At 34.3% G+C, this 15,236-nt stretch overlaps 1 protein-coding gene across 2 annotated transcripts in view; it reads left to right on the top strand.

The window, feature by feature from the left end:
• Nucleotides 1-14,463, top strand: part of LAMA3 (laminin subunit alpha 3) — a 157,831-nt gene extending 143,368 nt beyond the window's left edge. For both annotated transcript variants that reach the window (XM_087707173.1, XM_087707174.1), the window contains exons 67-75: nt 417-558; nt 1,805-1,965; nt 2,588-2,777; nt 3,767-3,910; nt 4,187-4,346; nt 4,570-4,700; nt 5,947-6,040; nt 6,962-7,081; nt 8,811-14,463. In XM_087707173.1, the coding sequence (XP_087563299.1) occupies nt 417-558; nt 1,805-1,965; nt 2,588-2,777; nt 3,767-3,910; nt 4,187-4,346; nt 4,570-4,700; nt 5,947-6,040; nt 6,962-7,081; nt 8,811-8,956 (1,288 nt within the window). In that variant the 3' untranslated portion in view covers nt 8,957-14,463. The remainder of the gene's footprint in view (nt 1-416; nt 559-1,804; nt 1,966-2,587; nt 2,778-3,766; nt 3,911-4,186; nt 4,347-4,569; nt 4,701-5,946; nt 6,041-6,961; nt 7,082-8,810) is intronic.
• Nucleotides 14,464-15,236: the final 773 nt, after the last annotated feature.

The following is a 15,236-nucleotide window of genomic DNA, read 5'->3' as shown; positions in this document are numbered from 1 at the left end:
TCTACATTTTAGTATATCTTAGTGTTTTGTCTGTTCCTGTTTACTTTTAATTTAAATCTCCAGGACCAGATAGGTTTTTTTTCTTCTTTTTAAAAAATATGTAATTAATTTTAGTAAAATACTTTGTCCTATCTGGTCCTGGAGATTTAAATTCAAAGTAGGCACCTCTTGCCCATGCATCTCTCAAAGTCAAGCTTTAGTCTTTTCCTTTCCAAATCTGCAGCTAATGTATTATTCAGATGAACAACTAGTTCATTTATTCTTTTCCTTTTATTCTGAATATATTGAAATTAGCTTTTTTGTTATTGCTATGATCCTTCTTTATCCATATCATGCTTTGCTTTCAGCAAGTTCTTTTTCTTAACTAATCTATGAAAGTAATAATCAGTATCATTATTGTTTTGTCTCCATACTAGTTCACAGCTACCTGCTCAGGTTCAAAATTTAACTGATTCTGTTAGAAGAGATGTGTCTCTAGGATTCTGTATGATTCCAGAACGACAAAAGCCAATGCTGTTGAAAGAATTACCAGATACACACCATCGAAAGTTTTCAAAGGTTGGAAATGAAATTTTGTTAAAGAAAATTATTTAATTTTGTGAGTTCTGTTACAATGTACAACTGCACATAAAATTTGCTACCTATTTTTATCATGAAAAATAATAAAGAAAATAAACAAAAGGCCATGTAAAATTATAAGTAACAAAAAATACAACAAAAGCAGTAACATTCAATCAAAATTTGGAGGGAATAAATTTTCACTTGATACTGAAAGTTTATAAGCCTAAATATCAACTGTAATTGATAGGGATACAATTAGGGCACATATATTCAGAATGTCTCTGCAGCATTGTCCCATAATGAATAGCAAATTATCAACATTAAGGCAGCATCTGTTCATGGGAGAGTAAGTAGAGATAATTCAATATAATAGGTATTCCATGTCTATGCACTGGTTTTAGATGAGATGGGAAACGTTCTCCACCACTTGTATCACAGAGTAACAGCTTTTTCTTTCAGAGGTGAAGATGATGGCTATCATAAATAAATCTGCTATGAAATGTTCCCTTTTTATGAGGAAAATTCAGATTGATTAATAAAAGAAAAAATGGCAGCCTGGTCATAAGTTAGAATTGAAACTGAAGCTCATTTTTGGGGGCCATCTAACAAAAAGAGACGACTCATTGGAAAATACCCCGATGTTGGGAAAGATTGAAGGCAAAAGGAGAATGGGATGGGAGATGATGAGATGGTTAGATAGTGTCTTCGATGCAATGATCATTAATTTGGGCAAACTCTGGGAGATAGTGGAGGATAACCACATATGAAAGATATATGAATACATGTTCATAGTATTTAATTAGAAGCAAATGGTTTATGATCTTCATAGACCTCTCTTTTTTAAACTAAAAACTAAGTAATTTTCATAAACCCATAGACTGCTGTCTTACAATATATATATATATTGCATTTTAAAGAACAGAACAGAAGCTGGATGAGACATAAAATGAGATAAAAATTTCAAATTGAAAATTTAGAATATAATAGGATCAAATTTCTGGCACTGATGAATTGATTTTGAAGGATATCTCTAAAAAGATATGTGATAGGAACTAAGAAGTGAAATTTTTAATAATCCAAATAATAATAATATTTGTTGTACATCCTGTCTAAAGGAGAAATAGATTCATGATTAATGTAAGAAAAACATAACCCTGAATGATTTTCCTCTTAATAAACACTATCTCATATTTCTGGAATCATCAATTCTAAATATAGATATATATTTTATTTTCATTTTCAGAAGAGGAAAAATATTGCCCATCTGACAGATTCAAATAGACAGCAGAACAAGAATGGCTGTCCTTTGCATCCTGAGTTAAAATTTGTCTCTGAAGCCTACCACTTTGGCAATAATCTAGGAACTTATTTGTTGTTTTCAATATCCCAAACATCAACAGACAGGTAATGTGTTTAATTGTTATTTTGTTCTAAATAGAAAACCAGTACCTGAAATTTAAGCCTCAGATAAAGTCCAAACTTTTGATCCATTGGAATATATGCATATATGTATACATGATCGTACGTGTATGATCCTCCCCCCGCTCTCTCCCCCCCCGCCCTCCCTCCCTCCCTAGCCCTCCCTCCCCCGCTCCCCCTCCCCCTCTCTCTCATCCTATGTTTAGTCTTATTGTGATACACAATGTGTCTATATACAAGCTTATATGTTGTGTTCCTCATTACCTTAAGTAATTTTTATAGACAAGGTCCTAAAGAAAAATATATACAGTATTTAATAGAAGTAATATAAAAAGATATGACATTTAATCATTTCTATTATAATATGCCTTCAACTTTATGATTGCAGCCAGCTAAAAATCTCTGTTTAACTAAGAAACTTAGTAGATAATTTTTAGCAAACCCTAACCCTCTTTTACAAAGAAAAAATCAGAACGCAAACCAGCTAAGAACTATAGCAGAGCATCAATAGTAACACAATGAGAAGTAAAACACATTCTATTTCTACCTAGCTTTCTCTTTTTCTACCTTCTCTGATTCTTATTTTTTATACGTTTGTTTATTCAAGATCCCATTTTGCTGTTGATGTTCGTACATCATCGTCTAGGGGAATGGTCTTCTTCATGGGAGATCAGATGGGGAACAGATATGTTGCTCTTTACCTTTCAAAAGGACAGTATGTCCTTGCAGTTGCCTATGATGGAAAAAAGATAAAAATCAAGAGCAAAGCTAAATACAGTGATGGACAGTGGCATATGGTGAGGATGGGTTACTTATGTTTTTTTTCTAAACAGCTGTTTGTTGCTTATTAGAGTATAGCAATGTATCACAATGTCTAGACACTCAAGTCAATGATTTCACTATTGGGCACAACTGCATACCTTCTTGTAAAGTTGTGAGTATCTTTTTATTTAAAAAAGGTTTGATTAAAATTAGGATTTTTCCTAAAAAGCAGATTAATTGAAATTTGCTTATGTTGCAAGTTTTGAGATTGTCTTTCATTGAGGTGCAAAAGTTCTTCTAAAAGTGTCTTTTACGGGTCTGTGAGAACCATGCTGCCAACCATTATTCTACCTCCAGTTCCTTCTGTCTGTCCAGTATGCTCTAGGCCCCTTGCAGAGGTGGTTTGCTGACGGTTTGGCCTGGATCAGCCGAACCGGTAGTAGCAGTGGTGGGACGCTCCACCCACCCGGCCGGACACTTCTGCGCATGTGCAGAAGCATCACGCACACGGGAGCGTGCCTGAACCAGTAGTAAAGAAATTGGCAACCCACCTCTGGCCCCTTCCTTTATTAAATGTTGCAACCATGTGGCACTAAAGAAACATGGCTTCACTATTGCAGTCCCGGCCCTCCCTCTCTACAAGGATTCTGGAAGTCTCTTAAGACCTGGCTTGATTTCTAGGCCTGATGTTCAAGGATTTGGAGTATCCTGAAAGTATTTCTTAAATATTCCTGATATGGTTCAGTGTGGGCAGGCATATTTCTGGGATTATGTATTTTAAATTTGTAAATTTCCCAGAGCTTTTTTGGATTCAGATAGTCTCAAAACTCAATACATAGTTAAATGTATAAATAGCTTCTGCTTTCAATATACTGTGAATATTCCACAGCATGCTGTATAGTATCTTTTTATTTGTTTGTTGTATTTATTTTTAAAATGTGCTTTTTTAAATCTAAGGTCAATTAAGTATTGCTTAATCACCATTTGATACGTTGGTTTAAGATTATGTTTCTCTCCTGAAAAGGTGACATTCAGCATTAGTGAAAACAAAATACGCCTAGTAATCGATGGTTTGAAGACTCACGAAGGAAACCTGCCATCTTCTTATTCTTATTCCCAGATAAATGCATCAATATATCTAGGAGCTGTTCCATCATTAAACATTAAGGTAATAATGGAGAAGTTGTTCAATATGAATTTAAAATTGGGGTTTTTTTTTACCCCAGATCATCTATAATTGCCAAGGCAGCAAATGTCTCTTTTTCTCTTTCAATTCCTTGTTATTAATGGAAAGCTAAAGTATAATACTCATGTCATCTTTCCACTTGACTGCCACTGGACTGCCTTCATTTTGCCAGACATCTACTCCATGGGGTGAAGATAGTAATATAACATATATAATAATATTATTATTCCAATCTATGTTGGGTGTATGTATCTTCAGAATATTCCAGAGAAGAGTTTTGTGGGCTGCTTGAGAAACTTTCAAGTTGGGAGAAAACACATGTATACTTACCAGCAAAACAATGGTGTCCTGCCTTGCTTGGACAATATTTTGGAGAATGGTGTTTCATTTTTCAACGAAGGAGGATATATTGTGATTGGTGAGTGTAATAGAATGAGTTATTTATGCTGATCTAAAATTCTGTATGCATGTTGTCATCCTACCACATGAAGCACAGCACCATGGACACATAGAAAGAAATCCATAGAGCTTCTCCCTTTTATTAAATAGCTACTCAAAGAATTCTTGTAAGAAGCAGTATGAAATTGAATTAATACTTTTAATTTTCTTTTGAATGGAACTTTTCCTTTTTTAAATTCCAGAAAACACCTTTTTAATAAACATAGACTATAGGATTGCATTTAGCATCCGTCCAAGAAGTTCCACTGGCATTTTAATCCATGCTGGCAGCAGTCAAGAAAACTATTTCACTCTTTACATGGAAGGAGGCACGGTAGGAATGATTTTTGTCTTGTTTCCTCTTCCTTATCTCAAATGTTATGTTGTGGTGTAGACTGGGAGAGTGGGAATGATTCTGGCCGTGAATTCCTGAAACGCGCTACCATTTGTTATTGAGTCTCCTTTTGGGAGATCTTTTATAGCTGTGATTGCCCAATGTATTGCCTGTTATGTCTTTTGCTTCATCTGATTATTTAAAAGGATTTGAAGTGGGAAGCTAGCATCAAAGGAAGTCCGACCATCACTTTATTTACTAGAATGCCTCTGGCTTTACATAGGCCTTAAGAATACTTAAAGAATGGAATGGTACAACCTAGGCCTTATTAGAGGGTGAAATTGGAAAACAATAGAGAAAAATGTTAAAAACTATCATAGGATTTTGACAAAACAACATAGAAAAATTTCAAAGTTTGCCTCCTCGAGAAGCAAGTATTTTGTAATTAGCTTTGCCTTCCATAGCAGTCCCTTTATTTGAATACCTACAACATGCAGTCATCATTCCAGATAAAGCCATCATCCTCAAAGATAGACATTTTATGGAGGTGTGGTTTTCATATTCTTTACTTTTACAAACTGAGATATTAGACCACAGAAAACAAATCATAGAATAGTGTTAAGTCTGGCATGACCCCCAAAAAGGAAGACTATAAACAATATTTGGATATCAATAGCAATAGCACTTAGACTCAGTTTACAGAGTCAGCATATTGCCCCCAGCAATCTGATCCTCATTTTACCCACCTCGGAAAGATGGAAGGCTGAGTCAACTTTGAGCTGGTGAGATTTGAACTGCCAAACTGCAGCTACCTCGGCTCTATGGATGCAATTATATTGAAAGTTTATTGTTGAGTTCTATGGTGTAAGAGTGGATGCTTCTGAGATTGATAAAATCTATCCCTTTCCTGTCAATGGCAGTACTAGTTGGCTTACTCTCCTCTATGTGTGTTATTGTAATTGCCAGAGACCAGTAAAATTAGCAATCCAACCCAGGGAAAATCAGTTGAAAAACCTTAGGTTAGTGAAATACAGCATTTAAAAAAGTTTTCTCTGGGGATTCTCAGCAGATGGTAACCTTCTTGAAGCATAGCAATCTGAAGAATGGCAGTCTGTTCTAAAGATGCTGATAATATTAGGTAGTAAAGCTCAGAAAATCTGACAAAGATGTGTTCCTTGTGTGTATTTTTATATTTAAATGTATTCCTATTGTTGGTAGTAATTGAAAATGTTTCTCCTTTTCACAGCTCACTGCCTCTGGAAATAATGGTGCTGGCGAATTTTCTCTCTCTGTCACACCTCAGCAATCTCTGTGCGATGGACAGTGGCACTCTGTAGCAGGTATGGTGGAGTTTTATTCATTAATTGTTTACGGAGAGTTTACGGAGTTTAAGTCAATATGAAAGAACTTCATAAAGGTATATGTTCTTTTCCAAGAGACAAATTTAACTCTTTCAAAGGAATCCTTATAGACAACTAGAGGTTTGCCTAAAACTATTTATGCATAACAAAGATTTATGAAAGTTGGTACCATTATTTTTTCTTTCCTTATAATGTATCCTTGATAATTTTCTGATGTTTTGAATAATAGAGAAATAAATGAATGTTGTAACAAATTCCTATGACAAAATGTATCTGATTGAAGACCAAATGACATTGTATGTCATCTAAAAATAATATTGGCTTAAAATCTATTTTCTCCTTTGAAAATTACCTTTTGGAGAAGGAATATTTTGCAATATAGAAGGGAAGAGAGAGAAAGAAGGGAGTGTCAATTTTTTTCTGTTTTAGCCTGATTTCCTTGAGATTTATTTCTTCTTAATTAATTTCTTTCAGCAAAAGACTCAGGTTTTGCAAGATAAAAATATAACCAACTCCATAAGAGTAGTTGTAGAGTTGGATAGGCAGGCTGGCAGGCTCACAGTATACATTTTTAAAATAAATAAATGTAGAAGAGCAACTTGGATGTAGATATAACAGAACATTTAAATATGAGACATATTTCATGATTACTGCATCTGCCCATCACTGAAGGGATTGACTTAGAAGATTATAAAGCAAATTATTTTCAGATACATTGACAAACAGAATTGAATGAAAAACATTTATTTATTTATTTATTTATTTATTTATTTATTTATTTATTTATAGTTAGTTAGTTAGTTAGTTAGTTAGTTAGTTAGTTAGTTAATTAGTTAATTTGTTAGTCAGCTATTGTTTCGTGGGGGATATGGAACTGATTTATTGATCTGATTTTTATAGTGGCTCAGAAGCAGAATATTATCAACTTATATGTAGACACAAATAGAAATTATACTGCTGCACTATCACCTAAGCTTTCTACCAGTCATACTCAACCACTCTATTTTGGAAGAATTCCAGGTATGAGATTTCTTTGTTTTGGAAGAGAATTAAGTAACTATAATAATCCTCATTTAAAAACAGCTATATTTTTGTGTCATCCATTATGAACTTTCCTCTCTCTGATGATCAAAACAAACTCCATTGTTAATTGCCTGAATGTATATTATTATCATTTTTTAAATAAACATGCAGGAGTTGGAGGTCAAAAATAATCAGATCATTCAAGAGCAGGGGATTTATTGTCATTTTGAGAAATGGCTTTGTTCTCAACTAACTATTTTACATCAGGAAGGAAGATTTTATTGATTCTATTTTCCTTTATTTGATTCAACTGGTAGTGATGTTTGTCAGAGGGAACAATATATTTTGGGCACAGATGTAACAAAAGAATGGTTACAGTCCCTCTAACCATACATTCTAAATATTGATCAGGATTTCTTGTCACTCTCCCAAACATTTTTAAATGAGACATATTAATTAGAACTACTGTATATAATTATGATACTATTGTCATGTATGCACTCATAGGGAAAAGAACGATGTACAGAGGTACCATAAATTTCCTAAAGTGCTAGTTCAAAATTATACTGTGAATCTTAGGATATTTGATTACTTTTGAATGAGACTTACAATTATTTGGGAGAATAAATACTAGAAGAACCTGATAAGGTGAAATTTGCTGACAGTGATAACGATCAGTGGAACATATTGCCTCCAGAAATTGTGGGTGCTCTATCACTAGATGTTTTCAAGAAGAGATTGGACAGCCATTTGTTCGGAATGGAATAGGATATCCTGCTTGAGCAGAGTTGGACAGGAAGACCTCCAAGGTCCCTTCCAACTCTGGTATTCTGTTATTCCCTTATTCTGACTTTCCATATTATCACCCAAATTGTTCATACTGTAGTAGAACTCATTTTAGTCACCATTTTGCTGTTGAGGATCTTTTTCCTATATTAGTTATCAGAGGAGACTGGAAATTATGCATGCCAAGATTTGGAAAATACTCACAAATCAGCTTTGAGTGCAACATGTAGCTTAATGGAGTCCTCTTTGCAAAAAGAAGAAGCAAAATGCATATCATGCTTGTCTTCCCCATAGGAAACCCATCCATTTGCTTATCTGCATAAATATGTATTAACCCCATTCAGATCAACTAAAGTAGTATATTTTAGTTATTAGAATGAATAATGTGGCTATGCATGGTAAAGAACAAATGAAGAGTTTATGGCTTTCCAGAAGCTCCTGAATGTCACCTTACAACTGACTAATAGATGACAAAAAGTGAGGTCTATTCTGAATTTCTCACCCATTTAGCAAAAAAATGTTCAAACATTTGGTATCACACATTCTTTATACAACGTTTACTATTGTACCTTATCTATTGTGAATATATGTGTTAATAGAGAGGGAGAAAGCAAATCAGCTAGCTACTTCACTGTTATCATCATCATCATCACTGTTCCTTAATTCTTCACAAAGTTATCCTAAATAGCTCAAAGAAATGGCTCCTATATGTATATTATAGCAGACTATTTCTAATACATATTATTGCAAATTTGAAAAAATGGTAAAAGCACTGCTATGCATCACTATTAGTTTGCTTTAAATGGAAATAAGAACAGGCTATTTCATTCAAATGTATATTGATAAAAATATTAAAATTTCTCAGAGAATGTTATTTTCAACAATATCCAGTTGTTCGTACATTGTATATTTAATCAATTTTTGTGCTTTGTCTTTACAGTTAATTTGGAAACACCATGGCTTTCAATTCAGGATGTGTTCCATGGCTGTTTAAAGAATATGAAAATTAATTACAAATCTATCTTACTGAACAAAATGTCAAACATTAATGGTGTTGTCAGCCTGGAAGGATGTCCTGTCTATTAACTGTTCCATATATATCTTCTGAGTATAAAACCATCTAATGTGCTGTATGGATAGCCACAATATGGTTTGATCTCTTTCTATGGTCTTTTGCCCTTGTTTCCATCACAGTTCAGTATGTTCAGTATAATTGTGGTCTGTGTTGCCTTTCTTTGAGGTTTCTTGAAGCTTTTGTTGTCCTGTGTGCAAACTGTCTATGATAAAGCCACTTGAAATATAAAATGACCTTCTAATGTAATATGGTGGTATTTTGCTTTCAACAACAGCTGAGTATACTTAGAGCAATTGCATTGACAAAAATCCGGACTCCTAAGGCTCCTGAAATGAAAAGAACTCCCAAAATAAGAATTAGAAGGTCCTTGGACACAAATAGAACCGGACTTCACAGATAAAATGTGGAAAAATAAAATACATTGTTGAATTGCTGAATTATTTTTTTGTATGCTGAAATGTGCATTTAATAATTGATAAAAAATAATATAAATTGAGTATGAAGCACTTTAAAAAAATGGCATACTGGAGGTGATAGTCTTAAGAGTTTTATTACCAAATAAATGCAATTTTCATTTTGGAAAATATCAGTATGCTTATTGCACTTACATACTTCCATTGACTTTAATCAAAAAGTTTGACTGAATAAAGACAATGAGTGTATAGAGTAAATTTTAGCAATAACAGAACATATTTTGCTTGTGTTAAGAAAATGAAGGTGGTTTAATTCTTTGGGAAGCTCAATCTGAAGTTGGAAGATCTGTGATATAATTTTATGATTTGGCTGAATGATTTATAAATATCCTAAATTATGATTGTATGCAGGTTTCTTGCAAATTTTCTTTAACTTATACATTACACTGACCACTTAAGAAATTAAGAAATACTAGTTAGGAATAACCAACTGAAACATGCCATCACCATACAGCCAATTCTACTTTTAAGATTGTTTATAACTGTGTAATCCTGTGGTGCTTCCATTCTTGAAAGCCCGTTTATGCCATTGCTTCATCAGCAAAGTATATTTGGCATCCTAATGCTAAATAAAAGTTGAAAAGCAGACCTGTTATGCCACATTTGTTGCAATTCTTGCAGGAAAACTCAATTTTAAAAATGAAGCTCATTTGGAATGTTACTTTGCATGTCTCCAGTCCTAAATTAGAATAATTCTAAAATGGGTGTGGTGTCACACCATTGAATAATAAACAAAAGATCATACATTGCACCTACTGCAACTTTCAGACAAATGCAAAGACGGATCCACATTAAAATAGTCTAAAGATAGGTTAATATAGCACGAAGCATTCAGATGGATTGTTGCAATATAGGAAAGGGCATGAAAAGTGACAAAAAGCACTCCTAAGCATTATCCTTCTCATCTTTTCTACTACCTTCTCTTATTAGTATCTTATATTACTTTGTTGTTTATATATATGAGAGCTTATGCATCAGAGACAAATTCCTTGTGTGTCCAATCACACTTGGCCAATAAAGAATTATCTTCTCTTTTCTTCCTTTTCCTTTTCCTTTAATTCCTATTCCTATTCTATTCTTGGTCAGAGATGTAACACCAAGATCACCCCTAAACTATCTTACCTGCAGAACTGCAAGCACATTTAGGGCAGGCAACCTCTTCACATATTAAAATGGAGAAACCACCCAAGATAAATTAGCACGTATCTTAGGTGTGTGCTTTGGCTTACTCATATCATTCATCATACTGTTTTGTAAACCATCTATGTGTTCAAGTGATACACTCCATAGCAGTGAAATTCAACATTATATGTTACCACAGGACAAAAGAGGCATGCTGATGCTGCCCCTACCAGTTTCTTTTGCTTTCTAATCATCCCTGCCCTCTTCTCTTGTTCCACTTTGTATAATATGCAAACATCTGGTGCCTAAAAAAGGGGACAAGCACATTCATATGCATCTAATGTATCATTAAAGCAAGTGTCTATTTGCAGCTGCAACTAGCAATTATTTGTCCTACTATTTTCCCATGTTTCCTTTTCTCTAGTTTCCTGCTTCCGAAAGTCTGCTGAAACGTTCTTCTCTTGTACAAGAAAAGCTTCAAATGTGCATAGAAAAATTACAATAGCTAAGTCACGCTAAGGAAAGTCAACAGAATCTTGCAACAAATCCCTTTTGCTGTGATTGCTCATTCTTTTGTTTCAGCAAATGAAATCTAGCCATCACAACTTTTTCTAAGGTTTTGTGACAATTTTATCAACTCTGTAAGCATAGTTTCTTCATTTATAAGGAAACCTGTAATTAAAAATGAGAAAAATGAAAGTTCACCAAAAAAGGGTATTTTGTTCTTGTAAATACTCTAATGGAGTACTTGAAAAACTGGCTCTGTTTTGGCTGTCTGTATTTTCTCCAAGACAGTTCAAAACATTTTTGCAGAAGGTTTACTGGAATTCTTACAAAGATGTGGGCCCTGCTTTAGCTTTCTTGATTTCTGAATTTGAGAAAACAAAAACTATCAAGGAAGAAACAAGAAAGAAAGAACGAGATTTCCCTTTTAAATAGCTGAAATGGACAGATCTCTTTAAAATACATTTTTTTCTAATAATGACATGCATATAGTTACAATTATATTCATACAGCTTCAACCCTGAAATACATATATTCTCTTTTATTGGGATTACGTACATAGCAGGAATCTTTGCTTAATCTCTTTCTACACACATATGCCCCGCTGAATGATTCATTGAATCCTGAACATAATAATCCTTGAATACTATATCCGTCATGTACTTCTGACGTATTGGCAACCTATGAATCTGAAAAATGGGTTACAATATACAGATCATAAACTGTTAATGCACTTACTAGAATATCACAGTTAGACTCTGTTAAAGAATAGTAGGCTGACAGTTCAAACTCCTTGATGGAAGTTAATTAGTGGTATTGTTAAAACAAGTACCTTCCTTTTCTAAAAACACTGCAACAGAATTAAAAGACATAATTCCATTTACAAATGCTGTTTCCTTCAATTCATTGCTTTCTTAAATTTTTATCATTTATTTGTGCCTTTCTACAGTAACAAAATTAATATGGTGTTGAGTGAAAAACCTGGAGCAGGTGAAAAAAACCTGAGAGGTTTGGCAACATTTGCATACAATATGTACATTTGTCTTTCTATTTAGAGTTATTAACTCTAGAAAAGAACCATGCATTCAGTAATCTGGTGAACAAAACATTGTCTTTAGGGCTTGATTATGACTATAATACTCATGTATTAAAATACCTTGTTTAAGTATAATCTTTAAAAATATTTGAATTCAATCATGCTTTAGTATAACAGTATAGTATTTCTCAATCTTTATTTTTTTCTGCTGAACACTAGATATGTCTTTTTTGGAAGCAATGTTCTCTCAAGCGGGTTACAGCATTTGTCAGCCGTAGCCTCAGATTAAGTTCAGCATCCAGTTTCTTCTGATTTGGAATGACAGTAAGGATAAGCCCAACATATTTTGTTGTTTCGGGAAAAGGATAAAATCCTGCTTCCTCCCCTCCTTGTTCAATAACATATAACAGGAAATCTGGGATTTGAAGTCCACACATCTTAAGTTTGTCAAGGTTGAAACTGACCTAGAGAGCACCAGTCTATCCAAAGTTTAGGAAGCATAAGTCAGGCCATGTGACATAAAATTGTTGATGAAATCTCACTGCTTTTCTCTACCCGCCATCCTAATGATCCTAATGATTCTATTTATCTACTGAAACTGTCAGTTTCAACAGAACATGGGGAAAGTTTTATTTGAAACCTGTGCTCTAGAAATAAGTTAATTAACATGGCAACTGCACTGTTAATTTACAGGTCAAACTATACAAGATTTGAAAGAAGTGTAATTACATTTTCCATCAGTTTGTGATGCTTAAAAGTTTCAAACGGAGAAGAAAATACGCTTTTGTGCCAGTGCCTTTAGCCGGTTCTCCTGCTACAGTTTGTTATCCATCATGCTAATACTTGGATTTTCACCTACTCACAGAGATTATGAAATGTTTACATATACATTTCAGAGAGGAAAACTCAGTGCTGGAATAGAAAACCAGCAGAATGCAGTGCTTAACAATTTCTCATTATGCCCTCTTTTTCCCACTTCAGTCCATTTTCCCCAAGAATGAAAGACAGAGTGCCACCTTACCTATTTTGACTAGTGAATCCATTTGGAGAGGAGAAATTGCAAGCAGCGTCCTCTGCTTCTGAGCTTTACACCTGCTTTTGGCCTTCTATACCTGCTTTTCCTTCAATACCAGAACAGGAGAATATAGTCAGATGTAGCTTAGAGTTTCAGAATGAAAGCAAGAAGCCTTGAGCGGATTGTTCTAAGCATCAACACTCTGCTGCCTACAGAAAATGCTGTTGTTGAAGTGTTCATGAAAATTATTATGTTTGAACATGCACATTTAATGTGTTTAGCTGAGGAAAATTCTTCCACTTTGGGAAGTTACTGAATAAAACGAACACTTGTATCAGTTTCATCCCTAAATTATAGACTAAGCTTTATTATTATTTCAAGTACATGCAGCAAAATCTGCAGAATGGTAGTACCCTCAAATTATATATGAGACATCAGAAAGAAACATATTTGCCAACTTCTTTAATCTTTAAAAATTAAAAAAGAAAATTTATAAATTAAAATAATTTAGAAAATTCTTTCCGTAGTCAAGCAAATGTGGGTACCATTTATTATTGTCTAGAAGAAGATAATCTTTAGATAACATTTTTGGTGGCTTATGGAAAATGTCTGATTTCTTTTTTACTTCAAGTGGCCACATGTGACCACTTTTGACATGTTGGGAGAAGAAGCATTTAACTCTTTTGTCAAAAGCAATTGCTCACTTGAAAGAACATGGACCTATTCCCCCCCTCTCATATTTTCTTCTCTTGTCTTAATTTATGGAGAGATAATTAAAATATATTTATGGAAGTAACCATGTGCTAGATAGCTATGTAAGGGTTCCTCTCACACATATGTGCTAGTCATTCCTGACTCTAGAAGGCAGTGCTCATCTCCTTTCCAAAGCCAAACAGCCAATGCTGTCTGGAGATGCCTCTGTAGTCATGTGGCTGGCATAATGCCGAAGGCGCACGGAACGCTGTTACCTTCCCACCAAAGATGGTTCCTATTTTTCTACTTGCATTTTTATATGCGTTTGAACTGCTAGGTTGGCAGAAGCTGGGACAAGTAATTGGAGCTCACTCCGTTATGCGGCGCTAGGGATTTGAACTGCCGACCTTTCTGATCGACAAGCTCAGCCACTGCGTCAAGCTAGCTAAGCACCTCACAAAATACCAAAAGTTGATGTATTTTTCTCCCATTTAAATTGCTATTGATTTTATGCTTCATGTAGAAGAATATAATGTTTGTCATTAACTTCTGCTGTTTCAATATGTTCATTTCTCATCTTGTTTTATTAGCTTATATTCTATTGCTGTATTTCTTTTGATCTTTGACAATGGATCAAATAGATGAAATAATTCCATAAACTTTAAAAAAGAATAGGATTCTGATTACAGAGATTTTTTGACACGGAGATTTTGTATTTATTGTAAGAGTTTTAACAATACCTTCCAGCTTTCCCCAAAGGACACCTACTTATTTATTTTTGGATGTACCACAACTGATGTTCACAGCCTCTAATGATAGTATCAACAACAATCAGTGTGGTTAGTGAAAGGCTAAGAGTAAAAATAAATTCAGCATCAGTGTTGGTGGAACCAACCTTGAAGAAACACTTTGCCCACAAAATGTATGTCACTTACAGTACAGCAGGGTAAGTTTACATTCCATTCAAATGTCAAAGGCTAAACAATCACATCAAAGACAGGATATCAATTAATACGTTATACATTTGTACCATAGGGCTACCATGTTAAATTTGCAAATGTGTGACTTGCAGCACAAACATTGTTTTCACTGATTAAAGTAGATTCATAGAGGTATCATCCTGTGGTCTTAAAACTGGTAATGTACAAAGGATATTTTGTTCAAGGATGAGGTCCAAGGGGTCCTTTACATGGTGTTGAATTATTATTCTCAGCAGAAGAATGGCCAATGGTGAGAATTGCTCAGAGAGATAGCTCAGGGACAGCATATTTCCTATCCATGAGGTTACTGCAATTACTGTATTTTTCGGACTATAAGATGCACCAGTGCATAAGACACACCAAGATTTCGAAGAGATAAGTAAGAAAAAAATGTTTTTGTCCTCCCCGGCCCCCAGGAGTACTCTGCAGGCTTCAGCAGGCTGGGGTAAGGCAAAAATGTCCCCGTTT

This window comes from Thamnophis sirtalis, unplaced genomic scaffold (assembly GCF_051295495.1).
Source record: "Thamnophis sirtalis isolate CommonGarterSnake01/CBP01778 unplaced genomic scaffold, rThaSir2_p1.2 scaffold_2, whole genome shotgun sequence".
NCBI classification, from domain to species: Eukaryota; Metazoa; Chordata; class Lepidosauria; order Squamata; family Natricidae; genus Thamnophis; species Thamnophis sirtalis.
This window is presented reverse-complemented; position numbering and strand designations above follow the sequence as displayed.